This window comes from Euleptes europaea, chromosome 5 (genome assembly GCF_029931775.1).
Source record: "Euleptes europaea isolate rEulEur1 chromosome 5, rEulEur1.hap1, whole genome shotgun sequence".
Taxonomy (NCBI): Eukaryota; Metazoa; Chordata; class Lepidosauria; order Squamata; family Sphaerodactylidae; genus Euleptes; species Euleptes europaea.
This window is the reverse complement of record NC_079316.1, coordinates 10,597,827-10,614,652: the sequence shown is the minus strand read 5'-3', so window position 1 is coordinate 10,614,652 and position 16,826 is coordinate 10,597,827. Positions and strand designations below refer to the sequence as shown.

At 51.3% G+C, this 16,826-nt stretch overlaps 1 protein-coding gene across 1 annotated transcript in view; it reads right to left on the bottom strand.

Annotated features, from left to right (window-relative positions):
• Nucleotides 1-555: 555 nt before the first annotated feature.
• The window catches only part of EIF4G1 (eukaryotic translation initiation factor 4 gamma 1), a 158,837-nt gene continuing 142,566 nt past the window's right edge, over nucleotides 556-16,826 (bottom strand). Inside the window, exons 20-32 of the mRNA XM_056850174.1 lie at nucleotides 16,252-16,352; nucleotides 14,205-14,307; nucleotides 13,996-14,098; nucleotides 12,021-12,286; nucleotides 11,328-11,443; nucleotides 8,571-8,743; nucleotides 7,754-7,879; nucleotides 6,558-6,639; nucleotides 4,989-5,087; nucleotides 4,670-4,804; nucleotides 3,585-3,666; nucleotides 1,711-1,851; nucleotides 556-751 (exon numbers count right to left, since the gene is read on the bottom strand). Of these exons, the coding sequence (XP_056706152.1) occupies nucleotides 570-751; nucleotides 1,711-1,851; nucleotides 3,585-3,666; nucleotides 4,670-4,804; nucleotides 4,989-5,087; nucleotides 6,558-6,639; nucleotides 7,754-7,879; nucleotides 8,571-8,743; nucleotides 11,328-11,443; nucleotides 12,021-12,286; nucleotides 13,996-14,098; nucleotides 14,205-14,307; nucleotides 16,252-16,352 (1,709 nt within the window). The 3' untranslated portion in view covers nucleotides 556-569. The remainder of the gene's footprint in view (nucleotides 752-1,710; nucleotides 1,852-3,584; nucleotides 3,667-4,669; nucleotides 4,805-4,988; nucleotides 5,088-6,557; nucleotides 6,640-7,753; nucleotides 7,880-8,570; nucleotides 8,744-11,327; nucleotides 11,444-12,020; nucleotides 12,287-13,995; nucleotides 14,099-14,204; nucleotides 14,308-16,251; nucleotides 16,353-16,826) is intronic.

Sequence of the window (16,826 nt, the reverse complement as noted above, 5' to 3'; positions counted from 1 at the left end):
GAAAAGAGGACAAAGTCTGCGGACAATAGAGTCCCATCCTCTGAAACCTCAAAAGATTTAATAAGTCTATATTTATATTTTATATATATATTTATATACTCTCTCTATATTTCAGCAATAACTGGGAAGGGCTGGGGGGGTCAGCCTCCCCCATCCCTCTTCCGGAGACGTGTGTTTCAGGCAACCGCAAAAGTTGAGGGGGGTCCCCCGCTCGTTAAAATCATCCAGGCGCCCGGGGCATTGGCCCGGGGAGGGTGGGGGGCTGAGCGGAGCGCCCACAGCAACACCTACCTCCTTGAGCATCAATTTATTATCGTCAGACACAAACCAATACAGGCCTTTAAAACAAAACGGGAAGGGAAAAAAAAACCCAACAAAAAAAAAAATTAAAGGAAGGAGTAAAGAAGTCCTAAACGGGGAGGAGGGGGGGGAGGACAACAGCGGTCAGGCCCGCTTGCCCTTCCCCCCACGCCACCCCCCCTTGAGGGAGTCCAAGGCTCCGGGGCACGGGGAGTCGGGGCTGGCCAGGCGGGCTCGGCGCCCCCCCGCCCCCCACTCGGTGCCGATGCTCAGTTGTTGTCGGATTCGTCCTCGGCTTCCCGCAGCCAGGTGTAGAAAGCGGTGACCGACTTCAGCGCGACCCCTTTCCCTTGCTGCTCGGCTGAGTCTTTGCTCGACTCCCACTTGTAGAATGCTTCCTCTTTGATGACGTCCTCGTCATACAAGGCATCGAAGAACATGCGGAGCAGATCTGGAAAGGCGGGAAGGACAGGAGAAAGAGAGAAGGGGTGAGCCGCGCCCATGGAAGGACCGCCCGCCCTTCCACTCACCTGGGGAGGGGCCGTGGCTCAGTGGCAAAGCATCTGCTGGGCATGCAGAAGGTCCCAGGTTCAATCTCCGGCATCTCCAGTTAAAAGGACTAGGTAAGTAGGTGATGTGAAAGACCTCCGCCTCAGACCCGGTACCAGGTTCCACCCCCAGCATCTCCAGTTAAAGGGACCAGGCAGGTAGGTGATGTGAAAGACCTCTGCCTGAGACCCTGGAGAGCAGCTACCTGTCTGACATTGATGGACCAAGGGTCTGATTCAGTATAAGACAGCTTCATGTGTTCATGTATGAATATATATACATACATAATAGTTATTTGCAGCTTTAAACCAGAAAAAACACAAATAGTAATAATGAGTAGACAATACTGACTCTGATGGACCAAGGGTCTGATTCAGTACAAGGTAGCTTCATGTGTTCACCCTCGCCTCCGGACAGAAAGGGGTCGTCCTAATTATCTGTGCGTCATCTCGAGTGTTTGGGGTGTTACCCTGGCCAATTTTAAATGGGAGTGCCTTTGATTTTATGGACAGTTTGTGCAGCACCTTGCCCAACCTCCGTAGCTACACGAAGGCTCTGGAGAGACTGCTCAAGATGCCGTACAATCGCAGCATCCAGAAAAACCAAACGCGATCCCACAAAACCAGTGACACATAAAAGCGACGGCAGTTTAAAGAAGTCGAAAAGTACACCAGGTTTGAAAGGGAAAAAAGAACACCACCCACAAAACACGATGATCGCCCAATGCCTTAGACCAGGGAGGCGCTGAGCCAGTGGCAAGGGAGTTCCACAAAACAGGTGCCACAACACAAAAGGCCCTGTCTCTCAAGTCTATGCTTCCCCCGCGGCTCCCCTCCCCAGGGCCTGGGGGTCCCCACTTACTTGCTGGCTGGTCCAGCTTCACCACCAGGGCCTGCAAAGCGTAGAGGGCCTGCAGCTCTTTGTGCTCATCGCTCACGTATTTCTGCAGCAGCTTGGCTCGGCTCTTGATCACGGCGCTGTCCATCCGGTACGGATTCTCGACTGCGGCAGTGGGAGGAAAAGGGTTGCTCAGCTATACCTCGTGCCCAGCACGCCCCTCATTCATTGATAACCCGCCTTTTGAGCCCCAGCAGAGACCCCTAAAAGGCTTACATCCCTCTCTTCTTCACTTTATCCTCACAAGGTTGGTTTTTATATGCTGACTTTCTCTACCAGCGTGGTGTAGTGGTTAACAGCAGTGGTTCGAGTGGTGGACTCTGATCTGGAGAACCGGGTTTGATTCCCCACTCCTCCACATGAGCGGCGGAGGCTAATCTGGTGAACCGGGTTGGTTTCCCCACTGCTACACATGAAGCCAGCTGGGTGACCTTGGGCTAGTCACAGCTCTCTCGGCCTCACCTGCCTCACAGGGTGTCTGTTGTGGAGAGGGGAAGGGAAGGCGATTGTAAGCTGGTTTGATTCTTCCTTAAGTAGAAAAAGTTGGCATATAAAAACCAACTCTTTTTTCTTCTACCACTTAAGGAAGGCTCAAACTAGCTTACAATCACCTTTCCTTCCCCTCCCCACAACAGACACCCTGTGAGGCAGGTGGGGCTGAGAGAGCTCTAAGAGAGCTGATTGAGAAACAGGCGGACGAAAAGCTTACGGAGGCTCATGGCCTCCGCACCAAACTAAGCAGGCCTGATTTTATACTACTTGAAACACGCGCCACCTAGTGGTTAATGGATGAACTTAGCTTCTTACTATCAACAAGCCTGTCATGCGGACGACCACAGAATCATTTAAGGGACCACCAGGGTCAGATCTGGTCCAACCTCCTGCACAGCGCGGGAAATTTACAACTACCTCCCCCCGCCACACACCCAGAGCCCCCTACTCCAGAAGATGGCAACAACAACCCCTCCAGAATCCCTGGCCAATCTGGCCTGGAGGAAAGTTGCTTCTTGACCCCAAAGTGGTGATCAGTATTAGCCTGAGAGCGTCAGAAAGGGCCACGAGAGCCTAACACTGACACAGCCCTTCCTGCCCTCCCTCTCATGATCTGCTTAAGTTCACAGAATCAGCTTCACTGACAGATGGCCATCTAGCCTCTGCTTCAAAACCTCCAGAGAGCCCGACACCTCCTGAGGAAGCCTGTTAGCCTATTGTGATGACAGCATGAACAGAACACTTCTAATCCAAAGGGAGATACGCTTAGGGACTCCCAGGTGGGCGGCTGTGTGGCTCCCTCCTCGCACCGGGGTCTCTTAGACATGTGCTCTCTTTGCCTGCCCCGCCCCAGGCTGTGCCTCCCACACCTTCTCTGACCATTCAATCTTTGTGTGTTTCGTCTTGCTGGCCCCCCCTTTCTGTTTAAGAATTTTGTTTTCATTGTTGTTCTAATTGGTTTTATGTAGGGGAAGGGACATGTCTCAGTGGCAGCACATCTGCTTGGCATGCAGAAGGTCCCAGGTTCAGTCCCCAGCATCTCCAGTTAAAAGGACTAGGTAAGTAGGTGATGTGAAAGACCTCCGCCTCAGACCCGGTCCCAGGTTCCACCCCCAGCATCTCCAGTTAAAGGGACCAGGCAGGTAGGTGATGTGAAAGACCTCTGCCTGAGACCCTGGAGAGCCACTACCTGTCTGACATTGGTGGATCAAGGGTCTGATTCAGTATGAAGCAGCTTCATGTGTTCAAAGTGACCTAACTAAATTCCAGCCCCAGAGAGATAACCAGAGGAGACCACGCCCTGAAGACCACCCCCCTCTTCCTTGGCACACAGGAGGGATGCTTACAGACAACCGCAGAATGGCACACCGACGTCATCAGGGCCCTGATGAACATGTTGGACGAGACCTGCTGTTCGCTCAGGTTTGCCTGGCGGAAAACAAGAGGCCCAGAATCAGTGCTCAGGAACGACGGGTGAAAATGTTTAGCTCAGTTTCCAGCAAATGTTGAGAGATGACCGGCGCCTTTCTACACATCCGATGGAATCGCTCAGAGGTCCACGCGTATTGGGGTAAAGTATTTGAGTACGTAAGAAACATTGTGGACAAGCAATTCTTGGACCAGGGGACATACCTATTGGCTTGAGGGATCCTTCAACAAAGAGAAGGTCAGGCTACTCACGTGTGCAGTTATTTGAAAGGTGGAACTGGGCAAATAAGGGGGAGAAGGGGTTTCCGGTATCTTACTGACCCTCTTTCCCAGAGGGGAGGTTGCAGGACTCAGCCCCCTGGACTCTCCGCACTGTGAGGAGAGGGGCGGGGGCTCAGTGGAAGGACCTCTGCCTGGCATGCAGAAGGTCTCAGGTTCAATCCCTGGCGTCTCCAGTTAAAAGGGCCAGGCAGTAGGTGATGTGAAAGATGCCTGAGACCCTGGAGAGCCGCTACCTGTCTGACATTGATGGACCAAGGGTCTGATTCAGTATAAGACAGCTTCATGTGTTCATGTATGAATATATATACATACATGTTATTTGCTGCTTTAAACCAGAGAAAACACAAATAGTAATACAAACATTAAATTTACATTCCTAATCTAAAACAGCCAACTTGTGTATTCCAGTCAATTCATCTATGTTTGGGGAGGGGCTGTGGCTCAGTGGCAGAACATCTGCTTGGCATGCAGAAGGTCCCAGGTTCAACCCCCGGCATCTCCAGTTAAAAGGACCAAGTGGTAGGTGGGAAAGCTCTTCCCGAAACCCTGGAGAGCCGCTGCCAGTCTGAGTAGGCAATACTGACCTTGATGGACCAAGGGTCTGATTCAGTATAAGGCAGATTCACATGTGTTTGGCAAGCATCAGTATACCGCTGGCCCACACACCTTTCCATATCTCCCCCCCCCACCTGCTGTGGGCCTGGCCCAAACCCCCGCTCACCTCGATCCAGTCGAATATTCTTTGGTTATCTGAGTTCTCTTTCAATAGCTTCTCTAGTTGCTTGCACAGATCTTCGGAGGTCAGCTCCTTGCGGCTGGGGGCGTCTGAACTGTCGCCCATTGTGTACTCCACTTTCTGGAACGAGCCGGGGTGGGGGAGAAGAAGGAAGCTGGTCAGAGCAACAGGTTGCGGCAGCCGCCGAAGGAGCCCTCCCCGCTGAGATTCACAATGGTCGCCGTGGCATCGGGAGAGGATGCTCGGGAGCAGAAAAGAACCCCCAGTGGGTTTCAGGGGCTGGTGTAAGACCTGCCCCACTCACCTGCTCAGTGATGAACTTATTGACATCCTGGTCTTCAGGCAGGAATTCCTTCCAGCTAAGACCGCCTTCCCTCCACAGCGATCCGGCCTTCTTGTGGCTCTACAGAGAGGGAAGAGAAGCTCAGGGCCTGTTCACAGGATGCACAGAGCACTCCCCATTTGCCTGCAGGTGTGCATTTATTTACTGATTCAGATTTTTAACCCATCCTCAATCGCCGGCCGAGGCCAGGCTCAGAGCAGCTAACAGCAATTCTCAATACATAAAACCAATAAAACAATATAAATAAAACAATTAACTTCTGGCATTAAGATTCCCCCAACACACCAATTAATAAGGAGATGGCACACATTTATTAAAGGTAAAGGTAGTCCCCTGTGCAAGCACCGGGTCATTCCTGACACATGGGGTGACATTACATCCCAGTGTTTACTAGGCAGACTGTTTATGGGGTGGTTTGCCTATTGCCTTCCCCAGTCGTCTACACTTTTATCCCCAGCAAGCTGGGCACTTATTTTACCAACCTTGGAAGGGTGGAAGGCTGAGTCAACCCTGAGCGGCTACTGGAAACCGACTTCCATCGGGATCCAACCCAGGTCATGAGCAGAGCTTGGACTGCAGTACTGCAGCTTACCACTCTGCGCCACGGGGCTCACTTTCACATTTATTAGGGAGTAGTAAGCAGCCATGGGGCTGGAAGCGGTCAGGGGCCCCCACCTTTAGTTAAAATAATCAGCTGGTATCGGGGGGGGGGGCTAGGGAGGCCAGTATTGATAGAAAACCGTAGCTGCCCTCAACTGCAGGCCTGGATGAACAACTCAGTTTTGCAGCCCTTGTGGAATTCCTTAAGAAGAAGAGATGGTCTTTATATGCCGATTTTCTCTACCTTTTCAAAAAGGAGAATCAAACTGGCTTACAATCACCTTTCCTTCCTCTCCCCACAAGACACCTTGTGAGGAAGGTGGGGCTGAGAGAGTTCGGAGAGAACTGTGACTAGCCCAAGGTCACCCGGTTGGCTTCATGTGGAGGAGTGAGGAAACCAACCCGGTTCATCGTATTAGAGTTTGCCGCTCATGTGGAGGAGGGGGGAATCAAACCCGGTTCTCCAGATTACAGTCCACCACTCTTAAGCATTACACCACGCTGGCCCTGATCTCACTAGGAAGAGCGTTCCACCAGGCCAGAGCCAGGGCTGAAATGCCCTGGCCCTAGCTGAGGACAGCTGGACATGTTTAAAGTCGGGGACTGATCCAACCCCCGCAATGTGCTTTTCCTCCCTTCCACCAGAACTCAAGGCAGCAGTGGTACAGTGGTTAGGGTGTGAAACTAGGATCTGAGAGACCCAGGTTCGAATCCCCACTCTACCATGGCAGCTCAGGGCCAGCCACATACTCTCAGCCTAACCCCTTCACAGGGTTGTTGTGAGGACAAAGAGAGGACAGGAGGAGGATGTAAGCCGCACCCCCTTGGGAGAAAGGCTGCAGAGCTAGAGAGGGGGGCTGAAGAAGTGATGAGACGGATGCCCCCCTCCCTCTCCTATGAGACAGAACTGCGGGAGGAAAAGCCACTCACCATCCCTTTGCAAAGGAGGCCCAGGATCTCCAGCAACAGAGTAGTGGCCTTGCCAATAGGTACCAAGGGCTTGGCAATCTCCCTGCAGAAGCAAAAAGGGGCAGGTCTCACTGTAGGTACAAAGGTGGATGTGACACAGGGGAGGGGCTGTGGCTCAGTGGAAGGGCCTCTGCTTGGCACGCAGAAGGCCCCAGGTTCAATCCTCGGCATCTCCAGTTAAAAGGATTAGGTAGTAGTAGAGGTGAAAGCCCTCTGCCTGAGACCCTGGAGAGCCGCTGCCAATCTGAGTAGACAATACTCATTGATAGACCAAGGGTCAGGCAGCTTCATTTGTGTTAGGGAGGGCTGTGGCTCAGTGGTAGAGCTTCTGCTTGGCACGCAGAAGGTCCCAGGTTCAATGCCCAGCTATGGATACTACTCATGATGCATACCTATTCTCTCCAGTATCAGAGGAGCATGCCTGTTATATTAGGTGCTGTGGAACACAGGCAGGACAATGCTGCTGCAGTCCTTGTTTGTAGACTTTCTTAGAGGCACCTACTTGGCCACTGTGTGAACAGACTGCTGGACTTGATCGGCCTGGGTCTGATCCAGCATGGCCTTTCTTATGTTCCTATCTCCAGTTAAAAGGACCGGCATCAGGTGATGTGAAAGACCTCTGCCTGAGACCATGAGAATGACCTTGACAGGACCATCAGGATAAAACAGCTTCCTTTAGGGAAGGGGCCGTGGCTCAGTAGTAGAGCATCTCCTTGGCCTGCAGAAGGTCCCAGGCTCAATCCCCCGGCATCTCCAGTTACAAGGACCAGCCAGTGGGTGCTGTGAAAGACCTCTGCCCGAGACCCTGGAGAGCTGCTGCCAGTCTGAGGAGACAATCCCTGACCATGACGGACCAAGGGTCTGGTTCAGTGTAAGGCAGCTTCACACGTTCATGAATGTTTTGAGATGAGCCGTGGCTCAGTGGTAGAGCATATGCTTGGCACGCAGAAGGTTCCAGGTTCAATCCCTGGCATCTCCAATTAAAAGGACCAGTCAGTAGGTGATGTGAAAGACCTCAGCCTGAGACATTGGAGAGCCGCTGCCGGTCTGTGTAGACAATACTGACCACGATGGACCAAGGGTCTGGTTCAGTATTAAGGCAGCTTCGTATGTCCCTCCCAGGGGTGGGGGGTTTGTGGGGTGCCAGCCTGGCGTACCTGAAAAGCTCCTCCATGGGGATGCCCCCTTCCCTCAAGATGGGGGTTATGATCTCCGCCAAGTACAGCCATATGTGCGGGATATCAATCTCCATGTCCTCCCCGATTTCCAGGATCTCATGCAGCCTGGAGTAAAGGAAGAAAAGGGGGTCATCAGTCTCTCTAAACCAGGGGTGTCAAACATAAGGCCCGGGGGGGGGGGTCTTGCCCCTTGAGAGCTCTTATCCGGCCTGTGAGCCAGCCACCCCACCCCCCACTTATGATCTGGCCTGGCAAGCCTGCTGCGATCTTGTCAGCTGAGGCATCCACCCACCCACCTAGCCTGCTCCCGTTCTGGGCTGGCGAGGCACAGCTTGGCCCAACCAAGTGACATTTATGTCATATCCGGCCCTCATAACAAATGTGTTCGACACCCCTGCTCTAAAGTGGCCCGCCGAGATTGAAGAAAAGTTGGTTTTTATATGCCAACTTTCTCTACCACTTAAGGAAGAATCAAACCGGCTAACGATCACCTTCCCTTCCCCTCCCCACAACAGACACAATGTGAGGTAGGTGGAACTGAGAGCTCTAAGAGAGTTGTGACTGACCCAAAGTCACCCAGCTGGCTTCATGCGTATCAGTGGGGAAACCAAGCTGGTTCACCAGGTTAGCCCCTGCCGCTCATGCGGAGGAGTGGGGAATCAAACCCGGTTCTCCAGATCAGAGTCCACCGCTCCAAACCACCGCTCTTAACCACTATACCATGCTGGCTCTCCAGATAGGACAGCATGGTTGCCCCCAACTCCCTTCTCCCAGCCAAAGCAGGGGGCTCCGTTACCCTTTGTAGTATTCCTCCTTGGAGAGGTTGCCCCCCTTGACCAGCTGGTAGAGCAGCAACCCCATGTGCTCGCGGGCGATGGTGCTCCGCTCCATCGTGGACTCGATGCCGTTCCGCACGAAGATGTAGAGCTGGGAGGGGCAGTCCAGTTCTTGCACGCACTGCAGTGCCTCCTGCGTCAAGGAAACGAGAGAACTCAGTGCAAAGCACTCAGAACAAAACAATAACAACCCTCAAGGGGTTTTCAAGGCAAGAAACGAGCGGAGGTGGGTTTGCTATTGCCTGTCTCCACCTAGCAACCCTGGACTTTCCTGGTGGTCGCCCATCCGAGTACTAACCAGTGACGACCCTGCTCAGCTCCTGAGATCTGGTAACTCAATGGTCGGTTATGCATGGTCGGTTTAGCCTCCTTCATTCCTTGTTCCAGCCAGGATCAAATTTTTGAAAATGCACGTTACCTCATTCCTTTTTGGCTCAACCCTGTTTCAACCTTAAACGAACCCAGCTTTTCCCATTCCTCTTCTTGCACGAGTCAAACGTTCTTTCCTAGCTCATACCAGATTCAGAGAGCGTGCATACTCTTTCCTCGCATTGAGCTTCCCCCCCTTTCCAAACCCCTCTTCTGTTCTGTTTGCTGATAGCCACACAGGGGAAGCAGCAAAAATTGGCTTCTCTCACAGCCAATCACGAAGCAGTGTGTAAAGAGGCAGGGATTCAATTGCTTCCTGCTTCCTGGGAGCTCTTTCTGGGAGAAAGAAATGCTTTTTTAAAACAAGGCTTGGATTTCGCCCCCCCCCCTTCTTTCAAATGGCTCCATTTTTTGTTTTTTGTTCTTAAAATGCTTTTTTATGCAGCAGTTGGGTCTGAGGGGAAGGAAATGTTCTCTCACGAGGTGAGCCAATCACAGACCAGCAATTAAAGGGATGGGACTTGATTTGAACTTGGGAGACTGCTTTTCTGTATTCATGCCCCCGATTTGCACACAGTTTATTCCCTGATCATTCAAGCCAATGCATACAGTTTTCCCCAACCCAGGTTGCTTTGATCCTGGCTAAAACAGGGAATAAAGAAGGGTAAAGTGAACATGCATAATCAGCCAATGACCTTCCTCAAAACAGGCCCTAAGTCCACTTATGGCTAGCAGGCATCCGACGACATTAGAAGAAGAAGAGTTGGTTTTTATATGCCAACTTTCTCTACCATTTAAGGCAGATTGTAGAGCTGGGAGGGGCAGCCCAGTTCCTGCATGCACCGCAGCGCCTCCCGCGTCAAGGAAATGAGAGGATACAGTGCGAAGCGCTTGGAACGAAATAAAAGCAACCACCGAGCAGAGGTGGGTTTGCCACTGCCTGACTCCGGGTGGTGACCCTGGACTTTCCTGGGGGTCGTCCATCCAAGGACTAACCCAGGCCGACCTTGCTCAGCTTCCGAGATCTGATAACTCAATGGCTATCCCCAAAATAGGCCCACGGCTAGCAGGCATCCAATGACATTAGAATTCATATAAAAAGATCCCTTGATCAGAGAGGTTATGTCCATGTGTAACAGGGGACACTAAAACCATCGAACATGCACAGATATGTTGCCCATTCTACCACAAAGTTAGATCAAAGCTTATTTCCCCCCTACTCGGTAAATTCCCTGAAGAGTCAGTTGAGGTTTTGTCAAAGACGCTCCTATTAGGAGAAGACCCTCAGCTTACGCTCCAAACTGCCAAGTTCTGCACTGTTGCTATTAAAATACGCAGAACTTTATTAGAAAATGATAGTTAGAACATTTTACAATTTTATCAATTTTAAGATGATAGTTTTAACCAGGGGTTGCTTTTATTGATCTTACACCTTTATATGTACAAGAAGTCTGTGATTCTGCGGTGCGAAACTATCGAGTCCAGAAATTTTGATGTGTTGGCATGTGATTGGTCAGTCGACCGTATTAATACATTTGAAATTTGACATTAGGATTTGACACAGGTAGACTCGGCCAAGTACACAGACACCCAAACCCAGTGCTGGCAACCTCAGTTGGCACTGTGTAGATTTCCCACCACCCTCCCTCTCCGTCGTCAGGGGAAACTGGAGCAGGACAGCCCTGGAAAAGACCTCCACGTGGAGCAGGAGATTCGGGCGTATTCTCGGTTCCCGAGGGGCCCCAATGCAATCTGCTAAGCCTGGCTGGAATGGGTCTCCCAGAACGTGTTCAGCGCTCTCCCACTTAACAGGAAATTGCAAGGCCCAAGATTGGCGACGGTGGACAGGCCTTCATCGAGTTTGCCCGTTAAGAAGAAGAGTTGGTTTTTATATGTCGACTTTCTCTACCACTTAAGGGAGAATCAAACCAGCTTACAATCACCTTCCCCTCCCCACAACAGACACCCTGTGAGGGAGATGAGGCTGAGAGAGCTGTGACTAGCCCAAGGTCACCCGGCTGGCTTCATATGGAGGAGCGGGGAATCAAACCTGGACTGTACGTGGACTCTTGATTCTATGCCAGTAGAATTATCGTGTATTGTTACTTTAGATGTATTTCAGTCAGTAAGTATAGGTAGTTATAATGGTGATTATTAAATCTATGAGTACTGTCCCCCTTAGCAACATGCTTTTGTTTTTTTGGGTTTAATTGCAGTGATGGTGTGGCATGGCTATAATTTTTTTTTTAACCTTCCTTAATCCAACAGTTAAAAGCAAACCTCTCCCCTCCAAAACCGTCTGAAACCCTTTCTTTCCCGGGAAGCTCTGCTCTCCTTGCTCCACCAACCTTCATGTCGTTGATGTGGAGGTACTCCTCGATGATGGCCTTGGCTTTCTTCTCCAGCTCTTCCTCGGACAAGGCAGGCTTGGAAGGTACCTCGGGAGCCACTGGCTCTTGTTTCGCTGCAGGGAGAGAGGGAGGGGCTGTGGCTCATTGGCAGAGCATCTGCTTGGCATGCAGAAGGTCCCAGGTTCAATCCCCCGGCATCTCCAGTTAAGGGAACCAGGCAAATAGGTAATGTGAAAGGCCTCTACCTGAGACCCTGGAGAGCCATGGAGAGAGGCTGTGGCTCAGTGGTAGAGCCTCTGCTTGGCAAGCAGAAGTTCCCAGGTTCAATCCCCAGCATCTCCAGTTAAAGGGACTAGGGGAGTAGGTGATGTGAAAGACCCCTGCCTGAGACCCTGGAGAGCCATGCAGAAAGGCCGTGGCTCAGTGGTAGAGCATCTGCTTGGCACGCAGAAGGTCCCAGGTTCAGTCCCCGGCATCTCCAGTTAAAGGGACTAGGCAAGTAGGTGATGTGAAAGGCCTCTACCTGAGACCTTGGAGAGCCGCTGCCAGTCTGAGTATACAATGCTGACTTTGATGGACCGAGGGTCTGATTCAGTAAACAGCAGCTTTATGTGTTCATGTGAGGGGTGTCATTCCTAGCCCGGGATTCCAGGAGGGGACAACCCCAGCCAGCCCCTTCCCGACGCTCACCAGGCTCCCTGCTCCGGTCTCGCTCCTCCGTCATGCTGGCGACCTTCCGCACACTCTCGAGGACCCCCTGCCGCTCACGCTCGCGCTCCCGGCTCCGGTCGTCCATCTCCTTGCTGAAGCTGCGCTTAGTGACAGGGCCCCGGTTCCGGTCCGACCGCTCTGGCCGCTCAGACCGCTCCAGGCGCTCGCCCCGCTCTGGCCGCTCACGCTCCAAGCGGTCTCCCCGGTCGCTGCCCTTCTCGGAACGGTCGCGGCTGGTGCTGCTTCTGCCGGGAGAGAGCGCAACTGGGCTAGCGCCAGAGCCCTTACAGATTGCCAGGGCCAGCACAGGCAACTGAGCTTACCTTCCGTGGAGGAAACTTTGCGCGTCTGACCCCATCTGGAGTCCTGCATCCAGCTCTGGAGGCCTTTTCATTTTCTTCATTTAGAATCATAGAGTTGGAAAGGACCACCAGCGGTCATCTAGTCCAACCCCCTGCACAGTGCAGGAAATTCACAACTAACTCCCTCACACACCCCCAGTGACCCCTACTCCATGCCCAGAAGATGGCCAAGATGCCCTCCCTCTCATGATCTGTCTAAGGTCATAAAATCAGCATTGCCGACAGATGGCCATCTAGCCTCTCCAGTTAAAAGGATCAGGTAGATCACAATGAGTAGCCGTGTTAGTCTTTCCGTAGCAGTAGAAAGGAGCAAAATGTCTGGCAGGGTATGAGCTTTCGTGAGTCACAGCTCGTTTCTTCAGATACAGCTAGAATGGGACTCCATCTATCCTTAAGTAGAGAAGAGTGAATTCAAACACCCAATGGCAGTAGCATTCAAATGTCAATAGCAGGTAAATTACATAAGCAGGCAGGATTGGATTAAGGGTGATATGCAGAGGGGTGGTAGGCGTGGAGAAATCAACATTGGTAATGAGACATGAATCCCAGTTCTCTATTCAATCCAGGAGAATGCATTGTTTTCAGCTTCATTATTAGTTGTAATTCAGCAGTTCCCAATCTCCCTGAAATCCCTTTGTAAGAGAACCACTACGCTTAAAAGGATCAGGTAGTAGTGATGCAAAAGCCTTCCTGGCAAGGTGCTGCCAGTCAAGAGTACAGTGAGTGAATACTCAGTACAGTATGTAGACCGAACACTGAACATGAGTCAGCAGTGTGATGCGGTAGCTAAAAAGACAAATGCGATCTTGGGCTGCATCAGCAGAAGTATAGTGTCCAGATCATGTGATGTGATGGTATCGCTTTACTCGGCTCTGGTTAGACCTCACCTAGAGTATTGTGTTCAGTTTTGGGCACCCCAGTTTAAGGAGGATGTAGACAAGCTGAAATGTGTCCAGAAGAGGGCAACAAAGATGGTGAGGGGTCTGGAGACCAAGTCCTATGAGGAAAGCCTGAAGTAGAGCTGGGTATGTTTAGCCTGAAGAGAAGACTGAGAGGGGATATGATAACCATCTTCAAATACTTGAGGGGCTATCATATTGAGGATGGTGCCGAGATGTTTTCTGTTGCCCCAGAAGGTCGGACCAGAATCAACGGGTTGAAATTAAATCAAAAGAGTTTCCGTCTAGACATTAGGAAGACTTTTCTAACAGTTTCTAACAGGTTCCTCAGAGGAACAGGCTTCCTCAGAAGGTGGTGAGCTCTCCTTCCCTGGAGGTTTTTAAGAAGAGGCTAGATGGGCATCTCAGCAATGCTGATTCTGTGACCTTAAGCAGATGATGAGAGGGAGGGCATCTTGGCCATCTTCTGGGCATGGAGTAGGGGGTCACTAGGAACGTGGGGGGAGGAGGTAGTTGTGAATTTCTTGCATTGTGCAGGGGGCAGGATTAGATGACCCTGGTGGTCCCTTCCAGCTCTATGATTCTATGTTAATACAAGAAGCAGAGCTGTGAAATAGCACACCCAACACCTCCCCTAGGAGACCAGAGAACCAAGAAGACCGACAACCCCCGGAGGGCAGGGAAGAGACTCACCTTTGTATCACCCGCCGAACGTCTTGGCTCTCTCCAGGAGCCGACTGTTGTAAGGCGGAGAAGCGGTTCAAGGTACTTGTGGCGGGTCTGTTGGAGTCGGAGGCTGAGCAAAAGAAAAGATGAAGGGGGGGTTAGGGGGTAGGGGGGCTGCTGAGGCCCACCCAACTGAACGAGTCCCTTGTGGTCCCGGCGCTTGCCTGTGGCCTTACTTGGTTCGGCAGGCTTGGCGCCTGATCCGCCGCTGCTGCCCTTCCCCCAGCTCAGCCGCCCGCCGGGCGCAAAGAGCTGATTGTTGGAGTCGATGGAGCCGGGCTGCAGGGGAAAGGATGGAAAAGACAATTAAAAGGTGATTCTGGTCGCTGATTGGAGGAAGGAGGCGGCCGGTCAGCTGCTGCTCATGGAAGAAGAAGTTGGCTTTTATGTCGACTTTCTCTACCACTTAAGGGAGAATCAAACCTTCCCTTCCCCTCCCCACAACAGACACCCTGTGGGTTGGTGAGGCTGAGAGAGCTGTGACTAGCCCAAGGTCACCTAGCTGGCTTCATGTGTGGAGGAGTGGGGAATTGAACCCAGTTCACCAGATTAGCCTCTGCCGCTCAAGTAGAGGAGTGGTGAATCAAACCCGGCTCTCCGGATCAGAGTCCACAGCTCCAAACCACTGCTCTTAACCACTATGTCCTGAGGACTGAGCTTGCAGCGGGAAGTTACTGGTCCTTCGGGAACTCAGTTGATCGCTCTGGAGGACCTGGACGATCAATTATGTGAGAGGTGGGCACCCGGAGAACTCGATAAAAATCCTCGAGACCAGTGTCGTTTTATGACAACGGCAGCCAGAGTGGTTTCTGGCATCAATGTGGAAGCGAGCAGAGATGGAGAGAAAATGGCTGAATATACAGTGATGGCAAAGCAGACTCACTTGCTGAACAAAAGGCCTGTGGGGGAGTTTCAGACGAAATGGAAATTGTATTTTGATTATACGTAACTACAATTCTAATGCTGCGCGGTACATCGAACCAAATGGGAATAATAGCCATTGACAGAGTTGTTAACAATAACGAAGAGTAGAGCATATGGGTGGTTTAATTAGTAATATATAAATTGCCTAACCCTATATGTATTGGTTAAGAATGATAGTCTCTATATACATCGGTTAAGAATGACTTTAAGCAAACAAAATTTTTATAACACAGGCGTTTAAGAACGTTATGTTAAAGATTAGCTGTTGTTAAGGCTGTTGGAAAATGGCCCCCTTTAGAAGACTTGATATACTGTATGTATGGGTATGTAAGTATGTCATGTTTTGGTTTTTTTAATTAACAAAAAATAAAATAAAAAAAAAGAATTATGTAAGAGGCAGGTGAAGCGGGAAAGCTAGATCGGAGGCCTTGTGATGCTGTGAAAGCGAACCCCTCTTGCATGGGACACCGGAATATGTTTCAGGAAAGGGCTTGGAGGCTCAAACAAAAAAAGCTGAAAGGGTTTTTCCCCAATGGTCCTATGCCTCTTCCGAAAGCCACTAGTCCAGGGGTCCCCAACATGGTGCCTGTGGGAGCCACAGAGCCCAACACCTTCCCCGGCGCTCACCAAGTGCTTTTAGGAAATGGGTGGGGGCTGGGTGGGACTTTCGCCCAGCAGGGCTTCTGATTGGCTGTGATTAAAAGACATTTTGTTAAACAGAGCTTCTGTCTGAATTGTTGAAGAGTTACTGTTTGTTATATATAACACTGATCCCTGGTGTTTTGTGGCTGGCTCCGCCTCCTGCAAGCAGCCATTTGGTTACTGGCTCCGCCTATTGCGGCAGCCATTTTGTGACTGTGCCCAACTACTCTGTGTCAGAATTCCAAAGGCGTCTGCATGTTCAGAAAGGTTGGGGGACCTTGCACTAGTCATTTTGAATCCCATCGCCCCACAACCCATTAGCCGTCTAATCCCAGCCCACCCTCTCCTTCACTCCCTGCCAAAGCGCGTCCCTGATTAATACAAAAGCTGAGTTTTGGAAGCAGAACTCTGTAGAATCAAATTTGTATAATTTATTTTTTCCCCCTGCGCACAGGAGCAGCTAACGTCCGGATACGACAGCAGCCAAGAGCAGCGAAAGAGAAAGGATTGCGCCTCCAAGCTTTCTGCCACCTCACGCCAAGCTGGTTCTCAACATTCCTTCCACCGCCGCGACTGAAAGAAAGCCGGTCTTGAAGCTGCGGGGGCACCCGCGCGCGCCAGGACCCGAGCCCCCTCCCCCGGGGCCGGACGGCTTACCTTCGTGATCTTGGTTAGCCTGCTGGTGTCGATCGGCCGGTTGCCCTTGCTGATGGGGACGGTGTTCCAGCCGTCATCCGAGACGAGGCTCCCACGCCCACCTGCGGAAACAGCCAAGTCAGGGACCACCTTTCCGCGGCTACAGCCGGCGGGTGGCAAAGATGCCTGTGTGTGTGTGTGTGTGTGTGTGTGAGCAGGCAGGCACGCGGCCAGGATGCCTAGCGAAGCAAAAAATCATGGTGAATTCAAGGAGGAGCTGGGTTTACACTCCCCCACCCCCCTGCACAGGGGTCTCGCAGCTACATCAGGGATTTTTGGTAGGGTATGAGCTTTCAGTAAGCTGTAACTCACAACTAACTCCTAATTTAGCCGTGATTGATTTTTAGCTAACTATGTACTAATTGGTTGGTGTTAGATGGAGTTCGAATATATATATTACAGTTCAGCTTTTAAAATTGTTTTTTGTAGCGTTTTTATTGTTTTAGCTGTTAACTCTCTGGAGCACCTTTTAGTTAGAAGGGAGAACATGCATTTTAAAATAAACAGGTGACAAATTGGTAGACTGGATTTACGTT